General features: G+C 38.7%; 2 protein-coding genes across 2 annotated transcripts; one reads left to right on the forward strand and one right to left on the reverse strand.

Annotated features, from left to right (window-relative positions):
* LOC18781373 (auxilin-related protein 1) lies at nucleotides 15,062-22,134 on the forward strand. Its single transcript, XM_020561575.1, has 8 exons — nucleotides 15,062-16,111; nucleotides 17,591-19,310; nucleotides 19,386-19,506; nucleotides 19,610-19,710; nucleotides 19,878-19,943; nucleotides 20,429-20,518; nucleotides 21,187-21,363; nucleotides 21,578-22,134. Exons 1-8 carry the CDS (start codon nucleotides 15,465-15,467, stop codon nucleotides 21,614-21,616), a joined length of 2,961 nt encoding a protein of 986 aa, XP_020417164.1. The 5' UTR covers nucleotides 15,062-15,464; the 3' UTR covers nucleotides 21,617-22,134.
* On the reverse strand, nucleotides 22,837-25,352 carry LOC18780435 (amino acid permease 4). Its single transcript, XM_007213047.2, has 6 exons — nucleotides 24,903-25,352; nucleotides 24,558-24,791; nucleotides 24,273-24,366; nucleotides 23,948-24,162; nucleotides 23,712-23,851; nucleotides 22,837-23,618 (listed from the first exon to the last, which is right to left on the reverse strand). Exons 1-6 carry the CDS (start codon nucleotides 25,006-25,008, stop codon nucleotides 22,965-22,967), a joined length of 1,443 nt encoding a protein of 480 aa, XP_007213109.1. The 5' UTR covers nucleotides 25,009-25,352; the 3' UTR covers nucleotides 22,837-22,964.

Below are 25,352 nucleotides of genomic sequence, written 5' to 3' on the forward strand. Positions count from 1 at the left end.
AAAACTGGTCAAAGAGAAAAAGAGTACATAACCATGTGTAACATAAAATTCTGTGTATATTGACACGCGTGCGACACTGCCTCGTTAAAACCTTGCCAGGAAAAACCCAGTGGGATAAAAACCTGGACGAAGGAAAAAGAGTACAGTGTGTAAAGGTCTTTATTGACAGCACGCTCCCCCTGATGCTTGACAAAATATCTTTAAGCCATACTGTTGATCATCTTTCTGAATATCATAGTTGACACTGCTTCTGTGAGTCAATCTTGAGCGACACTGCCTCGTTAAAACCTTACCAGGAAAACCCAGTGGGATAAAAACCTGGATGAAGGAAAAAGAGTACAGTGTATGAAGGTCTTTATTAAAACCACGCTCCCCCTGAAAACTTCATGACTAGCTTTTTCCAGTAAGCGACCATAGAAATTTCCAGAGTCCGCATATCTAATAACACTTGGGCTATTTGTAAGTTCACTCAAAAATATGCCCGTATATGGCGTTATGCTTAGGTAGCATCAAATATGCCTCACATCATCCCAAAATGATGGTGATGGAGTTGAGCTCTATCTGGAAAATACGATGTCCGGTCCAATATACTTCCGGAAAATCCTTAAAGCGTCCAACGGATAATCCTCATAAAAATGCTTCAATACTTTCTTAGTATAAGCAAGAATCTCGTTGGCATAATGCTCGATCTTTAAGTCGAGACAAATATTTCTTGAACTCTTCAGAAGCTTTAATGTGTTGCAAACACATTATAATCCATGTACTCACTGAGACAATTTATGCACATTAGTATTGAGTACAGATTTTGTGCTTCAGGCACATGTCCTTCAGGGACTTGCTTCATACAATTTCAATCCTTTCAAGGATTTTGTTTAAAGGGATTAAACTTTATGACACATTATATAGCTTTAACCCAGCTATTTATACATCTTTAGGGAATCACTTCAGGTGATATGCTCCGTGCATTTAATAACCTTTAAAGATAACATGTTGGTCTCCGTAAATGTGCAATAAGGGGGCACAATTGAATTTGTAAATATGGAGAAAACCCAACATTCCTTGTTTCTGCCAGAAACATTATGTCATACAAAGTAGGTATATTCCCTTTCATTCCGAACACCCAAGTATAACTTTCAATATTAACATCTTTTGGAGTTCGTACTGTGGGTTTGTTCTTTCACGTTCATTCTCATCTATAATGGAATTGCCTCATTCCATTTTGGCTAATGATATTGTCGACATTTAATAATTGAACGTGGTTCTAATCAACACGACCCATTGATGATTTGAGTAGCTACTCCAAAACCAAAAATTGTCATTCATCAATTCATGATCCCACCATTCTCATGTGTATGCGCATGCATCAATTATAAGCATTTCTTTGCTTTTGGGTACCCAAGCCACTTCAGGGGGCTTTTATTATGTGAGAATGTGGATTACAACCTCCAATGGAGCGTTATTTTATAGTAGGGCGTGGATAATCTCCATTTAGGGAGTTGGAACATTTAGAACCCATATATCTGTTATGCTGCAGGCATGCCACAGATTAATACATACATGTCAATTAATTTCTGGGACTTTAACCCATAGAATTTGCTACGCATTAGGCGTGCACAATATCAATATTGACATGTCAAAGGATTGTCCTTTCGGGACTTCAATCCACATCATTTGCTATGCAACAGGCGTGCATCATATTGATCACTGCTATACCCATATTCTGTTCTTATGGGACTTTAATCTGTGCAGTGTATTATCAATGTATCCAACTTGCAATCTGTAAAATTTGTGTTAATAATTCATGGATACATACAAGTCATTCTTTTGGAATGGACTTATCTCCCCATTTGGTTACCTTTCAAGATAAAATATCAAATAAGTATACAAGCATAAAACAACACAAGTATTGCTTACATCCTTAGGTGGGAGAAACTTTTCTCAAGTATCATTCAAGCTCGTATCGGCCCAGTAAATATAATGTAGCGCTTGATGATCTAGTTATATCCTGCAAGAGCAAAAATCACAATTCTTCTTTCTGTCAAAAACAAATAACCCTCAGAGTTAGGATCACTGCATGGATTCTCTCTTCAGATGTTCATTCTAAAGAAATAAAATCCCTTATGAATAGAGAGTTACAAAAAGAGAAAAAATGCAAAAAAATTGTGATATTGATTGCAAGATAAGGTAAACAATCAAGGAAGGAAGCTGGTGGGAGCAGACAATAAGCTCTCATTTCTCCTAGTCTAGAAGGACATCAGGAGATTAGAGCATAAGGTCGCCTTCACAGTTCCCTGATGTAGCGGAAACGTGATCAGGGATAGTCTCGCTTCCTGAATGGATGATCAGAGATAGTCTTGCTTCTCGGGCATATTGAGTGCTCACTGATAAGAAAAACAAGTAGATATCGCATCACTAGGTATGGAGAAAACTGGATGTCTTCTGTAAAGAAAATTTCGTTAGTAAAACATTTATACACAAATAAGAGGAATAGGTAGAACCGGTGAATTTCAAATTAACCATAGGAAAATTGCGAGATTCTCGGGGTACTTTTGAAAAAGTAGCTCCGTGAAATCTGCAAAGCAAGATCGGCTTTGACGAAAATAATACTTGAAAACGCCGAAAGTGCCGACAAACATTAATGGAGGCCGCGTGAAGTTTTGGAATCTGGAAAAGAAAAAGAGAATATGGGGATCTGAGATAATATTGGGATCCTGGGAACTGTAGCCATATTTCCTCCTATAGATATTGCCTTTGCAAAACTTGATTGGAGCAACTGCGTTTCAACTCAACTTCCTTCATTTTTCTGAAACTTTAGTTTTTCTAAGACTTTCTTCGAAACCTTCTTAAAAATGGCTTCCTCTTCTTCCTGCCCAAATTATTTCAATTTAAATGATGCTCCCACAACAACCAGTGACGCCAAAGTTTGGCGTCCATCTTTTGTATCCCAAAATCGTCATCTCACAGTTAATGATTCTGTGATGATGAATGATGCTACTGCTGTCATAGTAGCTAGGAATTTCATTACTCCAATGGATGAAATACTGTTAACAGGGAGGTCTGAGGAAGAGACTATTGATGACTCAATGGCTTCTAGCATTCAGAGTGCTGCTTCTGTTTCTAACATGGCTGATCGTTTGCGTGCTAGAGCGAACGAGGTTCAGAAGCTAACAACTGAAAATTCGTCTCTTCAAAGAATGCTTCATGAGTCTCAACAGGAGGTTGAGAAACTTAAAGGAGAGAATAATGCCTTGTTGAAACTGGTGAGTTCGTACTCCGTTGATACACTGAGAAGGCTAGACATGCTGCAGGTCTCCAATGAAAGAATTTTGGGAGACCACGAGAGGCTTATGGCTAAGCTTAAGAGGCGCCGTCTTTTTCCTTCAGAGGCTTCCAGAACATGATGTAATTTTATAGATTTTACAGGGGCTGTACCTTCATTGTAGGTGGAAAAAATCCATCTGTTGTATGCTCCTTTCCTGTTATAATAATTGCACACATTCTTAAACTTGCACCTGTGGTTTTTACGTCTTTTCAACATGACGGTTTGGAACCTTGTGCCTTATAGGTTCAAATAACCACATTGACTCTCCCAAATTTCATATTTCAACGTATGGGAGCCCGGAACTTTTGGCTTGGGCTAAACACAAACTCAGAATTTATTCGCCCTTTTCAAATGGACATGAAATATGGATTGAGTAAAAGCCACGATAATATCGCAATATAGTAGTGAAGAGCATTAACTACTATATACCCACAACTTCAAGTTCAGGATCTCTCATATATTTGGGTCCATGGGCTTCCGGCCCAGATATAACAAAATATGTGGGGAGCCTCAATTCATCATTTGAGGTTTATACTGATATTATCCATTTCACGGTGTATTCTGAACAACCGGAATTCACAAAATATATTTCTTCCTTGAGGTGTCGATTATAACATAATCGAACTTTATTAAATTCATCATTCTTTTATGCCAAAGAAATATGTGGCGTACCACAATTTGCAATAATACCTCAAGGGTTGCCCATTTAATTGTTGGAACTTCAGGTTCTCAACACTGTTAGATTTTGAACCTCAGGCCAAAATCACATATTCTCATGGTATGGACATTTTTACAATTTTCTGTACATGTTTCGGGACTTCAAGCCCTAACATAATTGTCCATATTTTGAGGAACTTCTGGCATCTCATTTAATTGCTCATCCATGAATTTAAGGAGTTGCAGGTTCCCTTTTGTATATAGTGACGGTTTACCCGAAATGGTTAATATTTATGTATACGTCACTATTCATATATCCGGTACTATTCATCAAGTCATGAATACGTATCTATTCATGTGTACAGTACATTTGCCAGTACAATTATTATCCATGTGTACGGCACTATTAACCAATACGGTACTGTTACATCATTAAGGAATCTCAGGTCCTTATGTACATGTTAGGGATCAAGGACCCTCAAGTCCAATCACATGTTTACAAATATAGTACCGGAGAGACTGCCAGCTCTCATATCAATATCATCATCAAGGATCTTCAAAGTCCTGATGTAATTGTATGATGAGGATCAAGGAACTTCTGGTCCTGATCTGTATACTAAAAAAAAAACTCATCATACCCCACAATTAATCCATAAAATAAATTGCTTGTAAATAAATTACTGGTATGGACGATAAACCCGCACCATACTTTAAATAAATGTAAATGTGCAGTAAAATAAATTCATAAATTAAATTGCTTGATGTATGGACGTTAATCCTGCACCATACTTTAAATAAAATTAAATGTGTCGTAAAGTAAATTCATAAAGTATGAGGGTTAATTCCACATCATACTTTAAATAAAAGTAAATGTGCGATAAAGTAAACGTAAAGTAAACGTGCTTGTATGAGCACTAATTCTGCTCCATACATTTAAATAAAAGTAAAGGCATGGACGATAAACCCGCGCCACCCTTTTAAATAAATACTGTCGTATGGATAATAAACCTACACCATACAGTAAATAAAATAAATGTGTGGATAAAACCACCACAAAAAAATATAGGAGGTGGCGTCCATAAAATTACCATATATATGGATAAAGTAAAGACAATTATTTGTGGGTTCTTATCAACACCACGATCAAATAGTATAATATTATTATACTGATATATTAGTGGAAAGCTAGATATATCACGTTGGCTTTTCTTCTTTCCACCTGCAATCTACACTGGTCATGAGTATTAAATTTTGTAGGTATTTTAATAATGTATTTAATTGAAGGAGATAGAGTGAGGCAGAGTACTTATCCCTTTATTTCGGTGGGTGTTCATATCCCTGGCAATAATCCTTTGTTTCCTTTACTTCCATGTAGGATTTTGCTTTCCACTAGGCTGATCAACTTGCTGTGTATCCCACTTTTCAATAAATATACTCCAGCATAGGCTCACTTTTTAGGCATGCTTGCTAGATCTCCAGTGCCTTGCATCAAATCAACACCAGCCTTTCAACAACTTTTAGTGGCTTACTGCAAAGTCAATTGCAACAGCAGCAAAAAGGCTTGGTTCAACCAATATCATTGGCTTTATTGGGTTGCCGTCTAGATCTACTCTAGCAATCGATGCCATTTTCTACGACTACGTTCTGGGTTTGTGAGGTATTTGATGGACAAAATTGGCGAGAAGAGGTTGTGAGAGGTTGACAGGGGAACTGGCAGCTCTGCAAGAGGACAGAGCAGACCAGCCAATTGCAATGATTGCAAAGGGTTTGATCCAACTTGGGGAGATGAACAGAGAAGTGGAGAAGGCTCTGGATGAGCATGGCCAAGCCATGGTGAGAATTTTCTGGTGGCAAGTAAGAAGCTTCACTAATATATGTATAAGTGGGGCAGGAACAGAGACCATCTCCAGCTCTGATTATTTTACAACTACACACTTGCAGAGTTGCAGTTGCAGAAGATGATGGATGGAAGGAAGGAGGGATAAGATATCTTGGCTTCATCAAAGAATTCAGCTGGTATCATTCAAGCGAATTCGTGCTGATAACGTGTTATAAAACCAAAGAATTGAGGAGAGAATTTAGAAGCAGGGAAACAGTAGGATTGGTTCCTCTCTTCAGTATTATACCATCCGTCCATTACAAGGAGGGGTGAACCCTTTTGTAGGCAAAGCCCCTTCCAACATGTGGTGGGCTCCACCTTATCACATTATCACCTAATCACTTTATCATTTACAACACTAGTCATATTCTTTACTTTTCATACCAAAGCCTTAAACTCTATCAAAATTAATCATTTATGTATAAATAATAAAAATAATTTAAAATGAATAGTAATTGTTATTTGTCATGACAATTAGTGGAAACACACTTTGCCTTTTGTAAGAGCTGACACTATTCATGCGAACAATAACAGCCATTGCCCTTTGCCATGACAAATGGGTGGAAGTGCTCTCAATAGTCAGCTTCCAGGTCAGAAGAAAAAATGTTGGAATTTTGATTTTGAATTTTTTTTTTTTTGGGGGTACAAATTTCTCGAGGGATGAGCTTGAGCTAGCCTAGCAGCATATTTTAGTGAATCTCTACAATGGTTGTTTGGTCTTATTTTGTCGGCACCAAAACTTGATGTTTATACATCCAGCTCCAAGTTTGGCGCTATCATTAATAATAATAAAAAATCTAGAAAAAGAAAACCAGAATGCCTTCCTCTTCACCTGATCACTGCTAGACACCTGTAGCGGGTGGCCTTTGCACCCTCTTGGACTCCCCTCTTTGTTTCTCTCTCTCACCCTTGAGTGAGCATTTGACACCTCGGAGGGCTGGCCAGTTGACTCAGCATCAAAACTTGAAAATCGTAAAGCAACATCTAAATTTCGAGTATACTTTTATTACTTTTAACAATTGCATGATTGTTCAAATAATCTTTGCAAAAATTATAGGTTTCGTTTGCATTATTCATTTAAATAATTTTTTTTCTTAATATATATATGTAGGAGTAAATACTCACACCCCAATAATGAGCGGATGTGTGGACATAAATCGGACCAAAAGTCCAACATTGCTTAATAATGGTGGGAACGGTCTGGTTCTCATCCCAAAATGGCACTAGAATTGGCACAATTTATCCGGTTCGATTCGATCCGATTTTGATGAAAAAAATTATAAATTAGGACGGTTCAGTTTGCTCATAAGCCGGTTTGATTTTTGATTTTTTTGGTTGTGGACCGGAATTTTTGTTATTTTTATTATAAAACTCACCCAAATTTTTATTTTTTATTTTTTTTGCTAAAAAAATTCACAAATGGCCCAATTTCATGCAAAGGGAGGTGATTGGGCTTTCGAAAAAAAAAAAAAAAGGAAAAAAAAAGAGGTGATTTGGAGTTGGGCTTGAGGAAAGTTTAGTTATGGGCTTAGAAATTTAGCATTGGTCTAGTTCTACCCAATCTGATTTTTTCACCACAAGAATTCGAACTGAACCAAACTAGTCCGGTCCAAATTTTGGTCAACCCAATTTTTTTCCATTTTTTCGCTCCAACTCGACTCAATTTTCCTCCCCAATTCGGTTCGATCTTCTGATTTGATTGCCCGCCCCTATTTGTTAATAAATTATGACCATCAGGACCCATATCCTTAGGCATCAAGCATTTGATAAAATTAGGCCAAATTTAAAGTCAGGACCCATCCCAAATTGAGAAGATGAAGATTGCACTCTCCCATGTGAATTTTAATTTTGTTGAAGAAAGAAAGGGAAGACGGCACCGTCCATTTCAATTTCCCAATGTGCCCCAGTTGAACATCATTATTTAATTTTATTGATTTTAATTTTTTTTAATGACCATTTAAACGTATAGGGGCCAAAAAGGAAGCTAACTTATTTCTTGCCACTTTTCTTTCTTTTGGGTTACACATAGCGTTTGCTCATACTTAGTGGAAGGTTGCTCAATTTTGTTTTTATTCCAAACGCATATGCTGCCTATATAATCTTTTAAGAATGTAATAAGAATGATTATTTTGGTTAAAGTAGAATTAAACGTTAAACCCATAAAACCTATCAAGCATAGATGTCTGGAGAAGGGGAAAAAGAGAAGAAGAAAAAAAGGCACTCAGTTTTTTTTTTTTTTTTTAGCAACTAATTGTTTATTTATTTATTTTATAAATATGTGTTGTCAATTTTTTAGCCCTTAGATGAAATTTAAATGAGGTTTCATGTGTAGAATAAAAGTCAAGTAGATCCTAGTTGACAAAATTTTAAGCAGAGGATCTAGATCCCTTTGGTTCACACCACACCGATGTGATGAAAGACTTTGATTGTCTTTTCTTTTTAGTTTCAGGGCACAAAGGTATATTCACATGTTGGAACTAAAGAACCTAATTTGGAAAGGTAAGAAGATAATAATTGGAAATTAAGAAATGAACAACTTTTTCATTCAAATCCTTCATCACAAAGAGAGAATATATACAACTTGGTCAATTGCCAGATAGCAGCAATCCTACTAAGGAGCTAACTAATTCTGGAAAACAATGAAAAAGAGAATCTAGCAAACTGGCCATTATTCCTAATGAAAATAGGTAGGTGATAGATAGTTAATAAGGGAAAGATCATAGGGTCCTAACAATCCTGCCCCTTAAGAACAAAACTGTATTCAAGTTTAAAAGAATGGGAAGCGAGCTTCAATGTTAGAAGCATCTTCCCAGGTAACATTGTCCTTGGGAACCCTGCCCACTCTATGAGATGTCGTGTAACCAGCTTGTTGTGGTGCTTGAGAATGCCCATGTTCAAGATTTTGATATGTGTCCAATCTACCACACCATCATACATTGGTGGTAGAGTGGGTGTAGGAACCACATTTGAGCTAATTTTCTTCTTAAGCAGTAAAACATGAAAAACATTGTGGATTTTTGAAGTTGCTGGAAACTGTAATTTATAAGCAACAGATCCCACTCGAGCAATGGTCTTGAGAGGACCGTAATAGCGAGGAGCAAGCTTAGGATACTGAGAGCTATGGACAATAACTTGGCAATACGACTGTAGCTTGAGATAAACCTAGTCTCTCAACTGAAATTCTTGATATGTCCTATGCTAATCTGCAAAATACTTAATCCTTTCTTGAGCTGACATCAAAGTTTGGCGGAGTTGACGAAGTATTGAATCTCACTCTTTAAGTGTGGTATTAACAACATCTAGGACAGTACTGCCTAGAATGTAAGAGGTTATAGAAGGCGGAAGCTTGCCATACACAGCTTCAAAGGGCTTCATCTTGATGGCAGCATGGTAGGTGGTATTATATCACCACTTTGCCTAAGGTAGCCAATTAGACCATGATGATGGATTGTCACCGACAAAGTGCTGGAAATATGCCCTAAAGTCAAACATATGATGCAACTTGAAGGATGTTTCATTACCTTTTACAGTAAATCATAAGAGCAATTACGTCAATTTAGGTAATAGTCTCGTTAATAGCTATCTACATAAACGACAAGTCCATGTGTAATGAAATCCAGAAAGCGATTTAAACAAGTTAGGTTTAGGAGACCTTTCCTTGTAACTTCATTCCGTAAAGAGTTTGAGATCATAAGATTTTCAATTGGCATTGACAATCCGCAAAGACCATTATATACTGTATATGCTCAATAGGGAGGATGACAGGTTTCAAGTCATTTGTGTAGAGACACTAAGATAAGTGTATAGGTGTTCACTAGAAAGTGAATTCACTAAACACAATCAACCGAGAAATCTTGTATGGAAGTTTTACTTACATGTCAAACAAGTGGTGTGCGAAAACACTCCATGACCTTGTTGTTGATTACCTATGCAACGACATACACACAAACCCCTTGAGAATACAACACACAAACTACGAAGAGAGTAAAACAAACATACAAGAACACAAAGATTTATAGAAGTTCGGCCTTGTGCCTATGTCTTCTTGGTGATCCGCCTAAGAAATTCACTAGTATGTAAGAACAACTTTGGTTACAATCAAGAACCTCTTTAGCTCTCACAAGAACCTTAACTCTTTTTTCTCTCACCCTTGCTCAAACCCTTGATGCCCTTGTAAAACACCCTAGAATTCACCCTCTTGAATTCTCTTATGTTTCTCTTGAAAATTCCTACTCTTCAATTTTCTCCACTCTTACGTAAATTAACGTAGCCCTAAAATTAATTAGGAATAGGAAACCAAATCCCAATTAAATTAGGCTAAAAACCCCCAATAAAATAGGAAACTAACCTAACTAGGTTAGAAACTTGCCCAAAACCGTGTTTTAACAAAAAACACGTTGAAACAAAAAAAAGATGTGACGATCAATCGGTTGGCCAAAACAGTCGATCGCTATGACACAGTTATATCTTGTGGAAGTGTTGGAGACCTTTGGTCATACTGAATAGTCAAGCTCTCTTGATGACATTACTCCAAGGTTTGATTAAGGGTCATGATCAATCCATGGAGACAAGTGAGTATACAACAAGGGATCTCTACCCTTAATAAAATGGGATAATGCTATGACGATATGATTCAGGAGTCTTCAGCCTCTCCACTCGAAGAGGCAGTAGAGGCTGGGCATGTGTTTAAAGAGCTTGAAGCTCATCCAATACTGTTTTATGAAAAGAAGCTTGTTGAGCTTGTTAAGTGCCCAACGACGAGAGCATCTTCATAACTTCCGTAATAGTTGTTTGAAATTCCTCTTGACGGGAAGTCATGGTTGTCACTGAGTGCTACATGCCATGGATATGGGATTCCTATAGTTTTTAGTGTCAAGTTCGGCCTTTTCTATAGCCCCTACCTCTACTAAGGTAGACGTATGATTTTTCTTGCCCATAAAAAACGGAACTTAGCTTTGGATACCAAATGTTGGAACCCAAGTATTTGAATGTAAGAAGATAATAGTTGGAAATCAATAAATCAACAACTTTTTCATTAATACCCTTCATCCAGTACAAAGAGTAGAATATACATAGTTAGGTCAATTTCCGTATGATGCCAGATGGCAACAATCCCACTAGGGAGCTAACTAATTCTGAAAAACAAGAAAAAGAGAATCTCGCAATCTAGCCATTTCCTAATGAAAATAGGCAGGTGATAGATAGAGAATAAGGGAAAGATCACAGGTGGCAGGACCCGACCCAAATTCTGCTTTGGAATCCGGATCGAACCCTGTGCGTGTCCGACACCTGGCAGGTGCCGGGCACAAATGACCTAATTGCCCTTCCATTCGATAAAAAAACAAGCTTGACTCCTACCAAAAATTCCGTAGAGTCTGCCCTGTAATTTGATCAATTCCCAAAACTTACACCTATCAAACAAGCATATATACATAATCCAACTGCCAGCATGCGTAAATATATGCATTCCAACAGTTAAATCCTAATTCTAGGGCAGGTTATCAGAGCAACCACTAAGAATTTACAAAAGGAGTCAATTCATTTACAGAAGAGTCCTACATCAGAAAGGGAAAGCGCGGAAGGTGGAAAACGGCCCGGTGGTGGATCACTGTGCACCCCTATTGCCTGGGGGCGTAAAACATTGAAAAATGTGAGTGGACCAAAAACCAATGTTTGAAAAATACATATAAGAACATACTAACCCCACTGTAAAAATAGTTATGCAAAACTAAATCATTCACTTCATTATATTCGTACTGAAATCAATGCATTCATATATTTATATATATATGCCAATCATACTAATGGTCAACATTAACCTCTTAAAAGCATTGAAATCAATTTAAAACTACCACCTAGGTGTACCCTCTTATTTCCGTCAATTCCTGATATCCGTCAATTCCTCATATCACCATTGGTGACATGCTCTCGCAGGTCTCGGTGACACAAGGTCAACCCGAGCCGCAAACTCGCAGGATTCAGGGGATATTAGTCAGCCTGATCCGCATTCCTCGCTCCGCACGAGTCCAGGTACCATAGAACTCGTGGGGCAACTGTCAAGCATACTGACTAAACTGAAGGCAACCAATAAAATCCGAAGGCAACATATTTACTGAAGGCAACAAATTTATCTGAAGGCAACTTAAATACCGAAGGCAACATATTTATATATGGGTACCTAAGGTGGCTAAAGAAAATATAAAATTTCTGAAAAATCTTATGAATAACTGAATTTCTGTTAAATCTAAAAATCTGCTGCCATTTATCTGATATTAAAATATTTTAAAGCACAGATCAAATCATGAAGGCACTAATATTTGAATAAAACTTATTCAAGATCAAATAATGGAATTGAATTGCATAAATCATTTATAAAACAAAAGTCCACTCACAACTGGTCCATACTCGTTGGACCTTTTGAAGGTCCCTCATGCGAGTCAACTGGTGCCCGGGTGCCTAATTCAAATATCATAATATTTTATTAATATAATTACTCAATCTAATATTAAGTTAAAAACCTTGACCCTGGCTCTTAGAAGTGCGTGCATCAAATTAAAGTTGTTTCTATGCCCACATTAACGTTCTTTCCATTTGGAATGGTTTAGAAGTGCATCGGGACTCAAAAAACACTAAAGTCCCAAAAAGTCAACCAAGGACCCCGGGGGTCCACAACCTCTAAATTCTGACCCGGAAGCTCCTAGAGGTCCCAATATACCTAGGATACTCGTTCCGTGTGTTTGGTCTCGATCGGACGATCGGATTGATCACGATCGCACGATCGAACAGTTCCTATAACCTTAACCCTAGGGTTGGATTTTTCGGAGTATCCAGAACTCCGATTCATGATCCGTCGAATCCTAAATGATCCTGGAATTGTCTAGATTAACATATCTGAAAATGACTACGATCCGACGACTCAAATGTATTGAACCCAGAAATCACACAATATGCGAGATCCGTTTGGGGTCAAACGTTGTCCAAATTGAGATCCGCAAATTCCTACGATTGTGACAACACGAGGATCATTCTAGGACTAAATGTGGTCCCCATTAAACTGTCCACGCGCCGCCACACGCGCCGGCAGCGCATGCGTGGCTTTATAAATTTCTAGCAGTCGGAAAAACTCCAAACTGCCGGCCCAAACTCCTACCCTAGGTAAAACACCCTATTTGGAACCACTTTTGTTCTTGGACCTACCCCAAAAAGTGGCTGGAAGTGGCTGAAATCATGCTCTCAAAACTAGCTGAAACCCAAACCGAAAATCAAGGTATCTACTCTAGAAATTTCTGAGATCCTACCCAACCATCAGCTAGAGCATGAAAAATAGCTAGAAATCCATACCTCACACGTTCAATTTGGTGGTCATATGAGAGAGATTAAGCGATTTGAAAAATGAGCGAAAAACTGGCCTAATTCTTCAATTTTCCAGTGGCTATCGAGGCGGTTGGTGGCGGGAGCTGGCTGGGGAGTGACGGTGAGTTCTAGCCGGACGTTTCGGGTCCGGTCTCGGAGCTAGCCATGGCCGGTGGCGGTGGTTGCGAAGAGAAGAGGTGTCGGCTTGAATTTTTCGAAAGGAGGGGAGGTTTTGTACCGACAGGAGAGAGAGGAAGGAGGTTTTAAAATTTCTGGTTGCGAAAATTACCATTTTGCCCCTCGAAGTAATTTAATCGTATCTTCTTCATTATAACTCCAATTAAAGCCCACTACGTGTCTATGGACTCGTTTCGTCGAGCTCTACACAACAGTGTGTGTGGAATTGTCAAATTCTTTCTCAGTCAGAAAGTCAACTTTTCTTTAATAAACTAATCCAAGAGCAAAATTGTCCTTTCCTCTTAATAATTTAATAATTAAATATTAATTAAGGCTTGAGTTATTACAACAGGGTCCTAATATTAGATGACCTCCAAATTTCTATCCCACAATATATGTGTATATTTTTCCTTACTCTTACAAAAACAATAGTAGACCATGCATTTAGGCTAATTTATTTACAACTTTAGATTTGACCGTCATAGGAATTTTTTTCTTATTAAACTAGAGTGCACACTCTGTCGATTTCTTTCGAATTACATCCCTACAATTATATATGTTTAGGTTTATATCAAGGTGTTGGTGCCTAAATTTGGTTCAACAATAGGACAACCTATTCAAGATTAAGGTTGGGCAATTTTCCAAGACTAGGTTGGCGTGACAAACCAAATCGTCCTTTATAACTTTCCAAAAAGAAGTGCTTACAGGGGTGACACTGGCGTGGGCTCAGGGAAAGACCATCCAATGCTTAAGTCAATCGAGTGTTTGAGAGACAAGTACACGAAAGATTCTGATGCTTAGAACTGCATACCTTTGAGGAAGTGTCATTCAACCTTTTCAATGGTAGACCTAAACGATCTAATCCTTCCGAGAGTAAAACTCAAGAACGACCTAATCATCTTCATGCTAGGAATCCCTTCAAGTAGATGTATCTTGATGAACCTGAAATACCCTAGCACTCTCAGGGCTACGAGTCTTTTAAATGAATGCCATGAAAATTTGGTTGAGGTAAGCCTTCTCCATCTTAGGCCTAAATTCATGAAGCAATGGACCTACAACCCATATGAGTTAAGGTCGGAAATATATATGTGGCAATTAGGTTTGAGCTCAGCTCAACTGCTCGGACTTGAGCTTAGCCCAATTGCTCAGACTTGAGCTTAGCTCGACCACCTAGCTAGGGCCTAGATGCATGTTACCTCAACACACTAGATCAATAACTAATTGATACCTTTATGTTATATTTAAATAATTAAAAGTGTTAAACATAATAAAGTCAAAATTAATATTATACCTTCTTTGTTTGATAAAGAATTACTTTTAAATACAATATAGATTATTATTATTATTATTATTATTATTATTATTATTATTATTATTATTATTATTATTACTATTTAGAGTTTCTTTACGAGTTTTCAAACATATGTCGTATGTTAAGATTGAAAAGAGAAGGCCAACGGGATCTAATCTAGTGGAAAGGGGTCTTGATTTGTATACCAGTGATCTTATGTTCGAACCTCATAATAACATGGTAGTGTGTGTGTGAAAAAAGAAAGAAGAGAAGTACCATTAAATTATTAAGTAGTTAAATACTATTACGATTATACTCATTAATTTTCTTTTTCCTGACCAACGTAACATTATAATATTATATAATATAATTGATTGTAAAATTGTAAATGATGAGGCCAAAAATAGCCACCAAAATCTTCCTCCCATCTTTTTCCTTCTCAACACCATTTCACCAACAAGGCTGGTTGAAGAAGGAAAGAAAGAACGAGCGAAAAAGAGGAAACATTCAAAAACAACAAAAATAAATAAAAGAAGAGAAAGATTCAAAACTCAAAAACCAAAAAAGGAGTAAAAAGGGCAGGTCAGATTTCCTGTTCTACCACACCACCCTCCCTCCTCACCCATTCTTTCTTTCTCAATAATTTCTCAGATCCCAAACAACCTTTCCTCTTCTTCAACATGATCACGCTCGTTTGAGATCCTTCATTTTGTTTTGTACAGCCAAAAACCAATAATACAACAAAAATAAGGGAGAAGAGAGGGAGACCTAGAAAGGCAAACGCCATGAACGACTTCGAGGGTCTCTTGGCCTCCGATTTCGGGTTCAAACCCTCAGGCAAATCGGCCCCAATGTCTGCTTCTTCAGCTAATTCTTCAAAGGCCCCGAACTTCGATCTCGGATCTAGTGGGCCCTCCCGATCAACTCGCGCCACCAATTCCTTCAGTGGGTCTCTCGCCGACGATCGCGATTCGATCTTCGGACCCTCAAAAACCCAAGAATTTGGCGATATCTTCGGCGGCTCGGCGAGGTATTCGACCAAATCGGAGAGCACCAAATCGCCGAGCCGTGGCGAGGATGCGGCTTTCAACTTCGACTCTATGTTTGGCGGGTCTACTGATTCGGTTCCAAAGTCGTCGAATCCAGGGCCCGTTTACGATAAACCCGTTTACGACGACGACATTTTTGATGGCGTCCCGGGGCTGAAGAGCACGTCTTCAAAAGTCAAGTACGAGGACGTTTTCTCCACGGTCACGTCGCCGCCGTCCAAGGGGAGTAGTAGTGGATTTGATGACCTTCTTGGCGGCTTTGGTAAGGCAGAGCCCCAATTGAAGAGCTCAGGTTCTAGAGGATCGGATAGAGCTGAGAAGGTTGTGCCGGGTCTCGATGATTTGTTACCTGGGTTTGGAGGTAGTAACCCCGCTAGTGAAAGGTATTGGCATTTGCTTTCATTTGCTATATGGGTTTTACTTTTATCTTTAGGGAACATGTTATTTTCTTGTTTGATCAAGTATCAGTAGTTAAATTTAGATCAATTCTGTGCAATCACTTTTTAATTTGGATCATCCCCATATTGGCTGTTTATGTCTGTTTCTACTTTGTCTTGTGTAGTGGAATCATGCGTTGTTAATTTTTTTTTTGTAAATGTTCAATTGGAATTGTACCCGAGTGTTGTTGGTGAGGCAAAATTTTACATTCTTAAGAACAGAAAATTGTATGACGAACAATTTGGATCAATATGCTGTACCCAATTTTTGATCAACTTGCATGTTGGATTTTAAATTTTGGTTCCTACTAATGTTATTTGGATGCTCATTGTTAGAATTCTTAATTTTCTGAATTCTGCCTGCAGTGTATTATTTGTTGAATTGGCATTTATTCCCAAGTCCTGATGAATGATAGTGATAGATCAAGTGATGCTTCACTTTTGATGGGTCACATTGGATTGGTTGAAATCGAGACATGGACTTTGAGGATCATTTATGGTCTGAATTGTTGCTGTACTTTTTATTTGGAATATCTTATAATTCACTGGTATTACCTATTCAGATTTCTTACTCTGCAACAATGTTTGACTTTGGCTAAGGTTTTGGATTTTGATTCTGTAATGTGGTGCTGTGATTTCCATGAACAACTGTGTAGAAGGAAAAATTATGGCACATAAACTCATAGGTATGAGGGGGAAAATGCAATCCTAGTTTTTTAAAATCATTGTCATATGGTACTTTGAGGGTGAATGATGAAATTGATGATTTTCCCCTGTGCTTCACTAGCAATTAGGTAGTTAATTTTTTTTTTTTTCGGTCAAACGAGAGATAAGGAGAAGGCTCAGTTGAACACAGCTAGTTAGGTTTTGAGTTTTGGCCCCCTCCTCCCTCTCTATCTCTATCTCTCTCTCTCTCTCTCTCTCTCTCTCAGCCAACATAAGATGCTCTTGTTGTTTCAAGCAAGAACCTAATCAATCATCTAGATTCATAATCTCAAAAGAGAAAAGTTTCCTTATATGTATAGAGTGATTCATATAGTATTGAGCCTAGGTATTTCCACATTTCACAGGGAAGAACACTCATAAACCTTCAGTCAGATTAGACAATTTAAATTTAAAAGTTTCGGACAAGCCTGACCTGTTATTAGCATGAAAGTATCATGCAGTGTCTGAACTTTTGGTTTTGGGTAATTATATGAGCATTCACTATAAAAATTTTAATATATATTTTTTTGTAAATGGAATGCATTCAGTTAAATTTAATTCTGATTTATCTTTGATGTACAGTGTTCTGATGTATTCTTAAATTCATCAACCTCCTTTAGTTGCATTGCTTTTTCTGTAAGCATGACGGTACCTTCATGTTCATTTTAAGTAAAAATCTTGCTTCTTTTATGCATCTGTACTGTATTTTTTATGTATCAGGTCAACCTCAGAGGCCAATTGGCCCCCTGAAACGAATGCCAATAATCTGTCTAAAACAACCTCCAAGGTGATGGAAGATCCTTTTGTAGTACCAGGGCAGTTTAAGGATCCCTTGGAAGAAATAAGTAGACTTTCTAAATCTGCAAGCTCAAAGGTTGATAGTCCATCTGTTGATAATGGGCGAGCATTTGATGATATTGATCCCTTTGACGGCCTTGGGAAGTCAGTCCCAGTATTTTCATCGGGAAGAAATTACAGGGGAAAGGATAGTGGCAATTTAAGGGCAGATACAAGCACAAATAACAGCAGAGCTTCAACTGCTAAAGAATCAACTGAGAAGCCTTCTGTGAAAAGTCCAGATAACCAGTCTCAGAAGAAGGTTCCTGTTGGTAATCATTGGGATTCTCATCAGACCTTGTTTGACATGCCTACAGTTTCAACTGATTCTCAGAAATCAGCTGGTCAAACTATGTCTCCACCTTCCTATGTAAATGTTAGTCCTAAGGAAGCAAATGTACAGGTGGATAGGTCTCCAAGATCTGAAGAAAACTTGGATTCATCTGATTTTCTATGGCTCACTGTTTCAGAGATCCCTCTAATGACTCAGCCCACTAGTGCTCCACCACCGTCAAGACCACCTCCTCCAAGGCCAGTGCAGGTTTCGAAGACAAGAATGGGTTCCCCTGCTACCACAAATGCGAGAAAGAAGGCCAGTGAATCTTCTACTCAGTTCTTTCAAGCTCCGAAGTCTGCTCCTGCTGCAGCGAGGGGCCCAGGTGTCTCTTCAATTGACGAACTTGAGGATTTTGCTATGGGTAAGAGCCAAAGTAACTTTGATGAACATGCAAATGGTCTTCCTGGTGAAGAATTGGAGATGAATTCAGTTGCTGCTGCCATGAAGGAGGCTATGGATAGAGCTGAGGCTAAATTCAGGCATGCGAAGGAAGTGAGAGAGAGAGGAAGTACAAAGGCTGCTAGAAGTAAAGAAGCACAGCTGGAAAAGGATGAGAAAGCTATGCAGGATGAGAAAGTGCTTAGAGAAAAACAGGAGAGGTTGGATAGTGAACGGCTGCAGAGGGAAAGCGAAGAGGAAGATATGGAGCAAAGTAGAGTGGAGAAAGAGAGGGAAATTGAGAGGGTGTGGGAAGAGAAAGAGCGAGAACAAAGGAAACTTGAAAGGGAAAGGGAAAGAACCAGAGAAATGGAGAGGGAAAGGGATAAGGCCAGACAAGCTGTGGAAAGGGCTACTAGGGAAGCACGAGAGAGAGCAGCTGCTGAAGCTCGCATAAAAGCTGAACGGGCTAAATCAGAGAGAGCTGCTGTAGACAAGGTAACTGCTGAAGCTAGAGAACGTGCTGAAAGGGCTGCAGTTCAGAGAGCACAAGCTGAAGCTCGGGAAAGGGCTGCAGCAGAGGCAAAGGAAAGAGCAGAAAAGGCTGCTGCAGAAGCCAGAGAAAGAGCAAATGCAGAAGCAAAAGAGAGGGAAGCAAGGGAGAGAGCTGCTGCAGCAAGGGCTGGAGCTGAAGCACGAACAAGAGCTGAACGTGCTGCGGTAGAAAGGGCTGCTGCAGAGGCACGGGAAAGGGCTGCTGCAGAGGCTCGAGAGAGGGCTGCTGCTGCTGCTGCAAGGGCAAACCAACAAAAGAGTGAAAATGATCTTGAGCACTTTTTCAGCATGGGTCGAGCTAGCAGTGCACCACGACCTAGGGCTAATTCCTCGGTGAGAACAAGGTTGCAAAATGCTTTTTCATTAGCATTTGGAAATTGTGTTTTTGACTAGATGGCTTTATTTCAGGACCCATTTCAGAACAGGCAAGAGCCTGAAGTTCCAAAGACATCAAGCACTGCTTCCTCGAATATAAGAAAAGCAAACTCAACCACAAATATTGTTGACGATCTTTCAGCAATTTTTGGAGGTAGTTTGAAACTCGGCGTTCAGTTCAGTTATTTGATTGTAAATATTCTTGTGTAACTATGTATAATGTTGCTTCTGCTGAACTTTCTAATTTTGGTGAAAAGCTGCTCCATCTTCTGGAGGAGAGTTCCAGGAAGTTGAAGGAGAAACTGAAGAAAGGCGAAGAGCCAGGTTAGAACGACACCAAAGGACCCAAGAGCGTACGGTATGTGTTTTCTTTCTTTAGATTTGTATATTGTAGTTCCCTTGAATAAAATGTAAAGGATATGTGTTCCTCAGAATCTGAACCAATTTATATCATGCGTGCATGTGCCTATGCTATGTTTTATTTGTGGTATCTGAGAAGTTCTTATTGGTGTCTTTGTTTTTCAGGCAAAAGCACTGGCTGAAAAGAACGAGAGAGACCTTCACGCCCTAAGAGAGCAAGCTGAGAGACATGTAAATCACTGTTGTTTGCCATTAAATAACTGTCTTCCTATGTGCTGTATGACAGCTTCTTTCTGTCTGATTTATAGACTAGGTGAATATGCAGTATGGGTTTATGCTTGTTGTCATTGACCTATAATTGCATAAGAACATAAAGTTATTTGTTTTCGTTTTATAAATATAGAACTTAATCAAAGAGGTTGGGTTTTTGCCAACCAATTCAGTATTTATGTGCCACAAAGTTGCATCCCTGATATTAGTTTTTCTTGGGATGCAAGTTTTGTCACTTGTAAGTGAGAGTATATTTCTTAACTTGTGACTGCTACAAATTGGTAAAATTTATTGGCTTGTCTTCACTTTTAGTATGTTTGTATATGTCTACTTTAATTTGCTATGCAATTTATTTCCCTGTATGTCTTAGCATCTCAGCTATACTGAAGCTCACATTAAGTTTGTTGAGTTATCACTGATTGTTTTATTCTTGTAAATTTCTTCAGAGGATTGCTGAAACACTAGATGTTGAGATCAAGCGTTGGGCTGCTGGGAAAGAAGGGAATTTGCGGGCTCTGCTGTCGACCATGCAATATGTATGTTTAATTGAAATATTGCCATTCTCAGATGCTCCTCATTTTGAATATTTTACGTTTTTCTTTTGTGTTGAGGTACATGGGGGTTTGGGTATCATGGGACACTTCCTTCTTTCCTTTATGGAACAATGGTTTCTGTGGTTGGTTATGAGGTGGCTTGTAGGTTAACTTATAGCCACAAATATGAGGTGAAGTCCTACTAGAGAATGGTGAAGAAAGGTCAGCAGCTTGTGCTTGCATGGGAAACCATTAGTGGCATGCTAGCGCCCCTTTTAATGCTGTCTTCTTTGTTTGAGAGCCATATCTGCAAGGTTCTTTAAATGTACAATCTTGGAGAGTTTTTTTTTGGTGTTCTTATCTGCATATGGTGGTCAGACTGTAGACTTTCTTCTGTATCATTGTTTTGTTGTTGCCAGTTGAAAAGGCAGTGTTTAGGATGAAATACCAAATCAGTTTAGGTTTCTTTTCTTTAGTCCCATAAAGCCCGTGTTTCTTCTGAATCATTGTTTTGTTGTTGCAATTTGGATGAGTAAATATAAAACTGTGTTTCTTATTATGTGTTCTCAAAGTACTTGATAGTTGTGGATATACTTGAATATTGAACGGTTCCACAATTATTGTAAAATTTGTGCTGGTTACACTAACTTAACTGTTTGAATGATCATCAGGTTCTCTGGCCTGAATGTGGTTGGCAGCCAGTTTCTTTGACTGACATGATTACTGCCGCCTCAGTTAAGAAAGTATATAGGAAGGCAACTTTGTGTATTCATCCTGATAAAGTACAACAAAAAGGTGCCAATCTTCAACAGAAGTATATAGCCGAGAAGGTGTTCGACCTCCTTAAGGTAATTTCTACAAATCAAAGTATTATTTCGGAGAGCTGTTTATCAGTGACCCATTACTGTTGCTTTTGTGCTGCTTTAGGTATTATTAGTGATTACATCAGAGAATAGTTAGGTTGCTTGATTTGACATTAGTATTATTATACGCGTCTGGGTAGTTTGGTATGGACACTAGTATTCCCGTAGAAAGCTGATTGCACTCGTTGAATTATTATAGGAAGCTTGGAACAAGTTCAATTCAGAGGAGCTTTTTTGAAACCCTTAAATGATTCTACCGCTTCGAGTTACTTCATTTGGCAACCAGATCATTTGTCATAAGGGAAGAAGAATCTTCGCTTCTTTTCTAGAAGAAAGACTTTGCATCGGTGATGGTGGAAATTTTGATTGAATTTGAAAATATATTGAGAGAGGCTTCCATTTGCCACTGAGATGCCTGGATGGTATTCTCTTATATTTCCCGTTTTAATTCCCCTCTCTCTCACTTGTAATTGTTTATTTATGGGATCCAGGGGTTTTATGATGTTTGAAAGATCGCTTTATGAAAAATGGGAAAGGCTGGTTAATGTAGAATGCCATATTGTGTGGTATTGCACAAAACTTTGTTCAATGATTCACTTGATGTTAGGGTGGGCAGATTTTGCCCTTTTTTTTTTGTATTTGTTTGTGATATAGCACATTCTGTTGCATATAAATATATATACCATTATTTGTATTGATATCAAAACATTCATATATCAATGTATGATTGAGCTCTGTGAGTTTTTATGAATTCAATCTGCTTTTGTACTTTCTTTTTTTCAAATAACAATCTTTCACTGTCAACAACGGACAATTTACTGTCAGTATGTTTTATTGAGCCAGTATGTTTGGCTGTCAATCCTAAAATTTACTGTAGTGATTAGGGCTGCTTGCTTTTTGGCAAAAGAAAGTTAGGGCTGTTTGCTGTACCTACTCAAGGTAATGATCAGAGAGAGAGAATTGGGGCAAATCTTCTGGCTTTTTCTCGTTAAGATTACTCAAAACAGTGCAATTGGCCTTGCCTTCTTTAAGAGTCGAGCAAACTAAAGCTTAACTGATGAAATGGTTTTCTACTAGAATGATAGCTGTTATTTTGAGCAGCTGTAAACATCACTTGTAAACTTAAACTAAAAGTTGACTTAATAACATGTAGCCTTAGACCCGAGGTCATAGGTTCGATTACCCCCTCTTTCAATATTGCTTGTGTAAAAAAGAGGTTGACTTAATACAACTTGAACTTTGATTTTTGTAACATTGGGATGACTTGGGTAATACTGTCTGATTATGAGTTTTGTTTTCATTAATGGTTGGAGATTTTTCTACAACACTGATATTAATAGTTGAAGGTTGTAACCCACCTTCAGATTGGATTTGAGAAATTTGAAGCTTTGAGTTGTGAAGGGTTTTGGTATAAATATAAGTTAGCTGGTGACGAGTCATACAAACAAACCAGTTTAGTAGCCACCAACTCACGGATAATTATAAAATGGTAATCAATTACAGCATTTTTCAAATTTACAGGGAAGGGAAGTGAATTTCACTGATTTCCTTTTGCGTACAGTCAAAGGTTAGTCAGTGACATAGATTTAGTAGCTGGTTTTGAACGGTCGGTAAACCTTCAAGTCGAGCATGACGCCTGCAATTGAACCAGCAGCAGCAACTAGAGAAATTACCAGGCAAGCAATGCTCAGCATTTGGAGGCAAATCCATCTTGTGCTCCATTTTGGAATCTGCTTCTGTGCAATATACATCTCAACTGGGAAATAGACAGTTAATGGCCAAAATCCCAATGCCCCTAGTAGCCCCACCACATCATTGAAGAAGGGAAGCAGCATTGATATTATTGTGGTTAGCATCACGAATTTTGTTCTCCAAACCAGTCGAAAGAGGTTTAACTTAAATGACGGTAGCCCAGGCACTGGGACTTGAAACTCTTTGGTGATAAGCTTGCTTTCAGGCCATCTCTGTGCTGCCCATTTCTCAACAAAGGCAAAGATGGGTTGGCAAAATACTTGATATGCTCCAACAAGGTGGACTACTATGGCGGCATTAGCAATGTCAAGCAGCCAAAATGGGTTGTAGAAGCCGAAACCGGTGAGAAGATTTCCAGGGGCAAAGTCTCCAAAAGCTGCATAGCCCATGCACCCACAAAGCATGTAGAAAGTTGTCGTTACGGCGATGCTTAGCACAGTTGCCTTTTTCATGGTCTTTGCTTCTGATGGTGGGGCTTTGATGGTGTCCTGTGAGCCCAGGTTAGGTTAAACTTTAATTAGAGCTCAACCCTTGATCTTGTTTTTAGGGTGTCTATTTCAATGAGAAAAGAGTGAGGGTACCTGAATTTCAATGAGAATCACTGAATATGAGTAGGCAAAGGCTATGTTACCGAGAGCTTGGAAACTCCTCCACATCTTTTGAGTTTCGGTCACAGTTCCGATGCTTATGCCGGTGAGGCTGCCCCTAAAAGTCCCGGCAGCTGCTCCCGAAAACAGAAGAGAGCTCAAATCAGCTACTATTTGTTTATTCAAATTCAACTTGAATGTTCAATTAGTTAGTATTTAGAAACACTGACTTGCAACTTTTACAATTCCAAGGGCAAGACCAATGGAAGAGTAGGTGAAAGACATAACAGCAGCAACAATTGATAGCCACCATATTTGATCAAAATCCGGGATTTGAGAGAGCAAAACTTCTGTGACGCCAAACAAGATCATGTAGGGGTTGCTTGACATATGACACGGCTTCTTTCCCCCACTCTCGTGGAAGCAATTGGATCGCTTGATCGCCCTGTCAAGGAAAATTAACCAAAATATTGAACATCAACCAAACATTCAAGAAGCCAAGGAAAATCTAATCTCCAGCAATTGGTGTGTAAGTTGGAGGAATATACTACTAACATCATGCTAACAGATGCTGCAATGGTGTATCCAATGGCAATTCCAAAAAGGTTCAAATACTGAATTAGCCCACAAGCCTTGACCCTTGCTCCACCTGCATGAAGAGATTAAGATCATTTTCTTTTTACAATATTTGGGTTTGGAAAACAACCCTATTATAATACGCCCTTTAAACACAAGCAAGTCCGAGACTAGAGACGCGGAGAAATACCAGTAGACTAAAAGCTAGTTAGACAAGTACGAGAGTAGAAGTGTGTATGCAAATATTGTTATGTACATACATACCAAGAATGGAGCGGACAGCGTCTATGTAAGTATAGTTTCGCTTGCCGGTGAGGGGGTCCCCGGAACGGTAACAGTCAGAGAGGAGACATGAAGTGTAGTAGCTGACAAAGGAGAACAAGAACATGACAGATGGACCAGCAATCCATCCTAGCTGAGCAATGGCCCATGCCAAGGAAAGCACCCCAGATCCAATCACAGCCGTTATTATGTGTGCACTTGCGGTCCATACACTTCCTGCATGCATTAAACAGAAGACAGATTTTGTGAGATGCATGCATACAATATATACAACAATGTTGGTTTGGGACAGAGGAACCAGAACAGGGGAGGGGTTGGAAAAGCCACCAGTTCGTTTGAGCCGTCCGTCGTCGTCAAAGCATTTGGAGCCATTGATCTTTGGAACCACATCAATGGAGATGTCAAAGACTTGTTGATTGTTGTTCTCACTCATTTTTTGAATGCACAGAGCCAAAAAAAAGTAGGGTTTTTTTTTTTTCTTTTCTTTTTCCCCCTTGGAGAAGTTAGAATTTAAAACCTAAACACAAATGCCTAAAGCAAAGCTAGAGAGACAACTCAAAGACTTTGGAGGAGAGAATTCGAGACTCTGTCCGAAGTGAGGTGGGAAGAGTGGGAGTGTGTGTGGGGGTATATATAACGGGTCCAAACGTCCTTGTGCTAAGGAAAGCAAATTTAAAAAAATAAAAAAATAAAAAAATAGAAAAAGAAAAACAATACCACACCCGATAATACATTGACTTTAGGATGATTGATTTTCACTAGTGGCAAAACTCAACT

Source organism: Prunus persica, chromosome G4, assembly GCF_000346465.2.
Source record: "Prunus persica cultivar Lovell chromosome G4, Prunus_persica_NCBIv2, whole genome shotgun sequence".
Taxonomy (NCBI): Eukaryota; Viridiplantae; Streptophyta; class Magnoliopsida; order Rosales; family Rosaceae; genus Prunus; species Prunus persica.

Coding starts and splice junctions, on each gene's coding strand:
- LOC18781373 (XM_020561575.1), top strand. CDS start 15,465: ATGAACGACTTCGAGGGTCTCTTGGCCTCCGATTTCGGGTTCAAACCC. Junction 19,507..19,609: donor TCTTTCAGCAATTTTTGGAG/GTAGTTTGAAAC, acceptor TTTGGTGAAAAG/CTGCTCCATCTTCTGGAGGA. Junction 20,519..21,186: donor TGCTGTCGACCATGCAATAT/GTATGTTTAATT, acceptor AATGATCATCAG/GTTCTCTGGCCTGAATGTGG.
- LOC18780435 (XM_007213047.2), bottom strand. CDS start 25,008: ATGAGTGAGAACAACAATCAACAAGTCTTTGACATCTCCATTGATGTG. Junction 24,367..24,557: donor CGCTGTCCGCTCCATTCTTG/GTATGTATGTAC, acceptor CTCTTCATGCAG/GTGGAGCAAGGGTCAAGGCT. Junction 24,163..24,272: donor GCAGCATCTGTTAGCATGAT/GTTAGTAGTATA, acceptor TTTCCTTGACAG/GGCGATCAAGCGATCCAATT.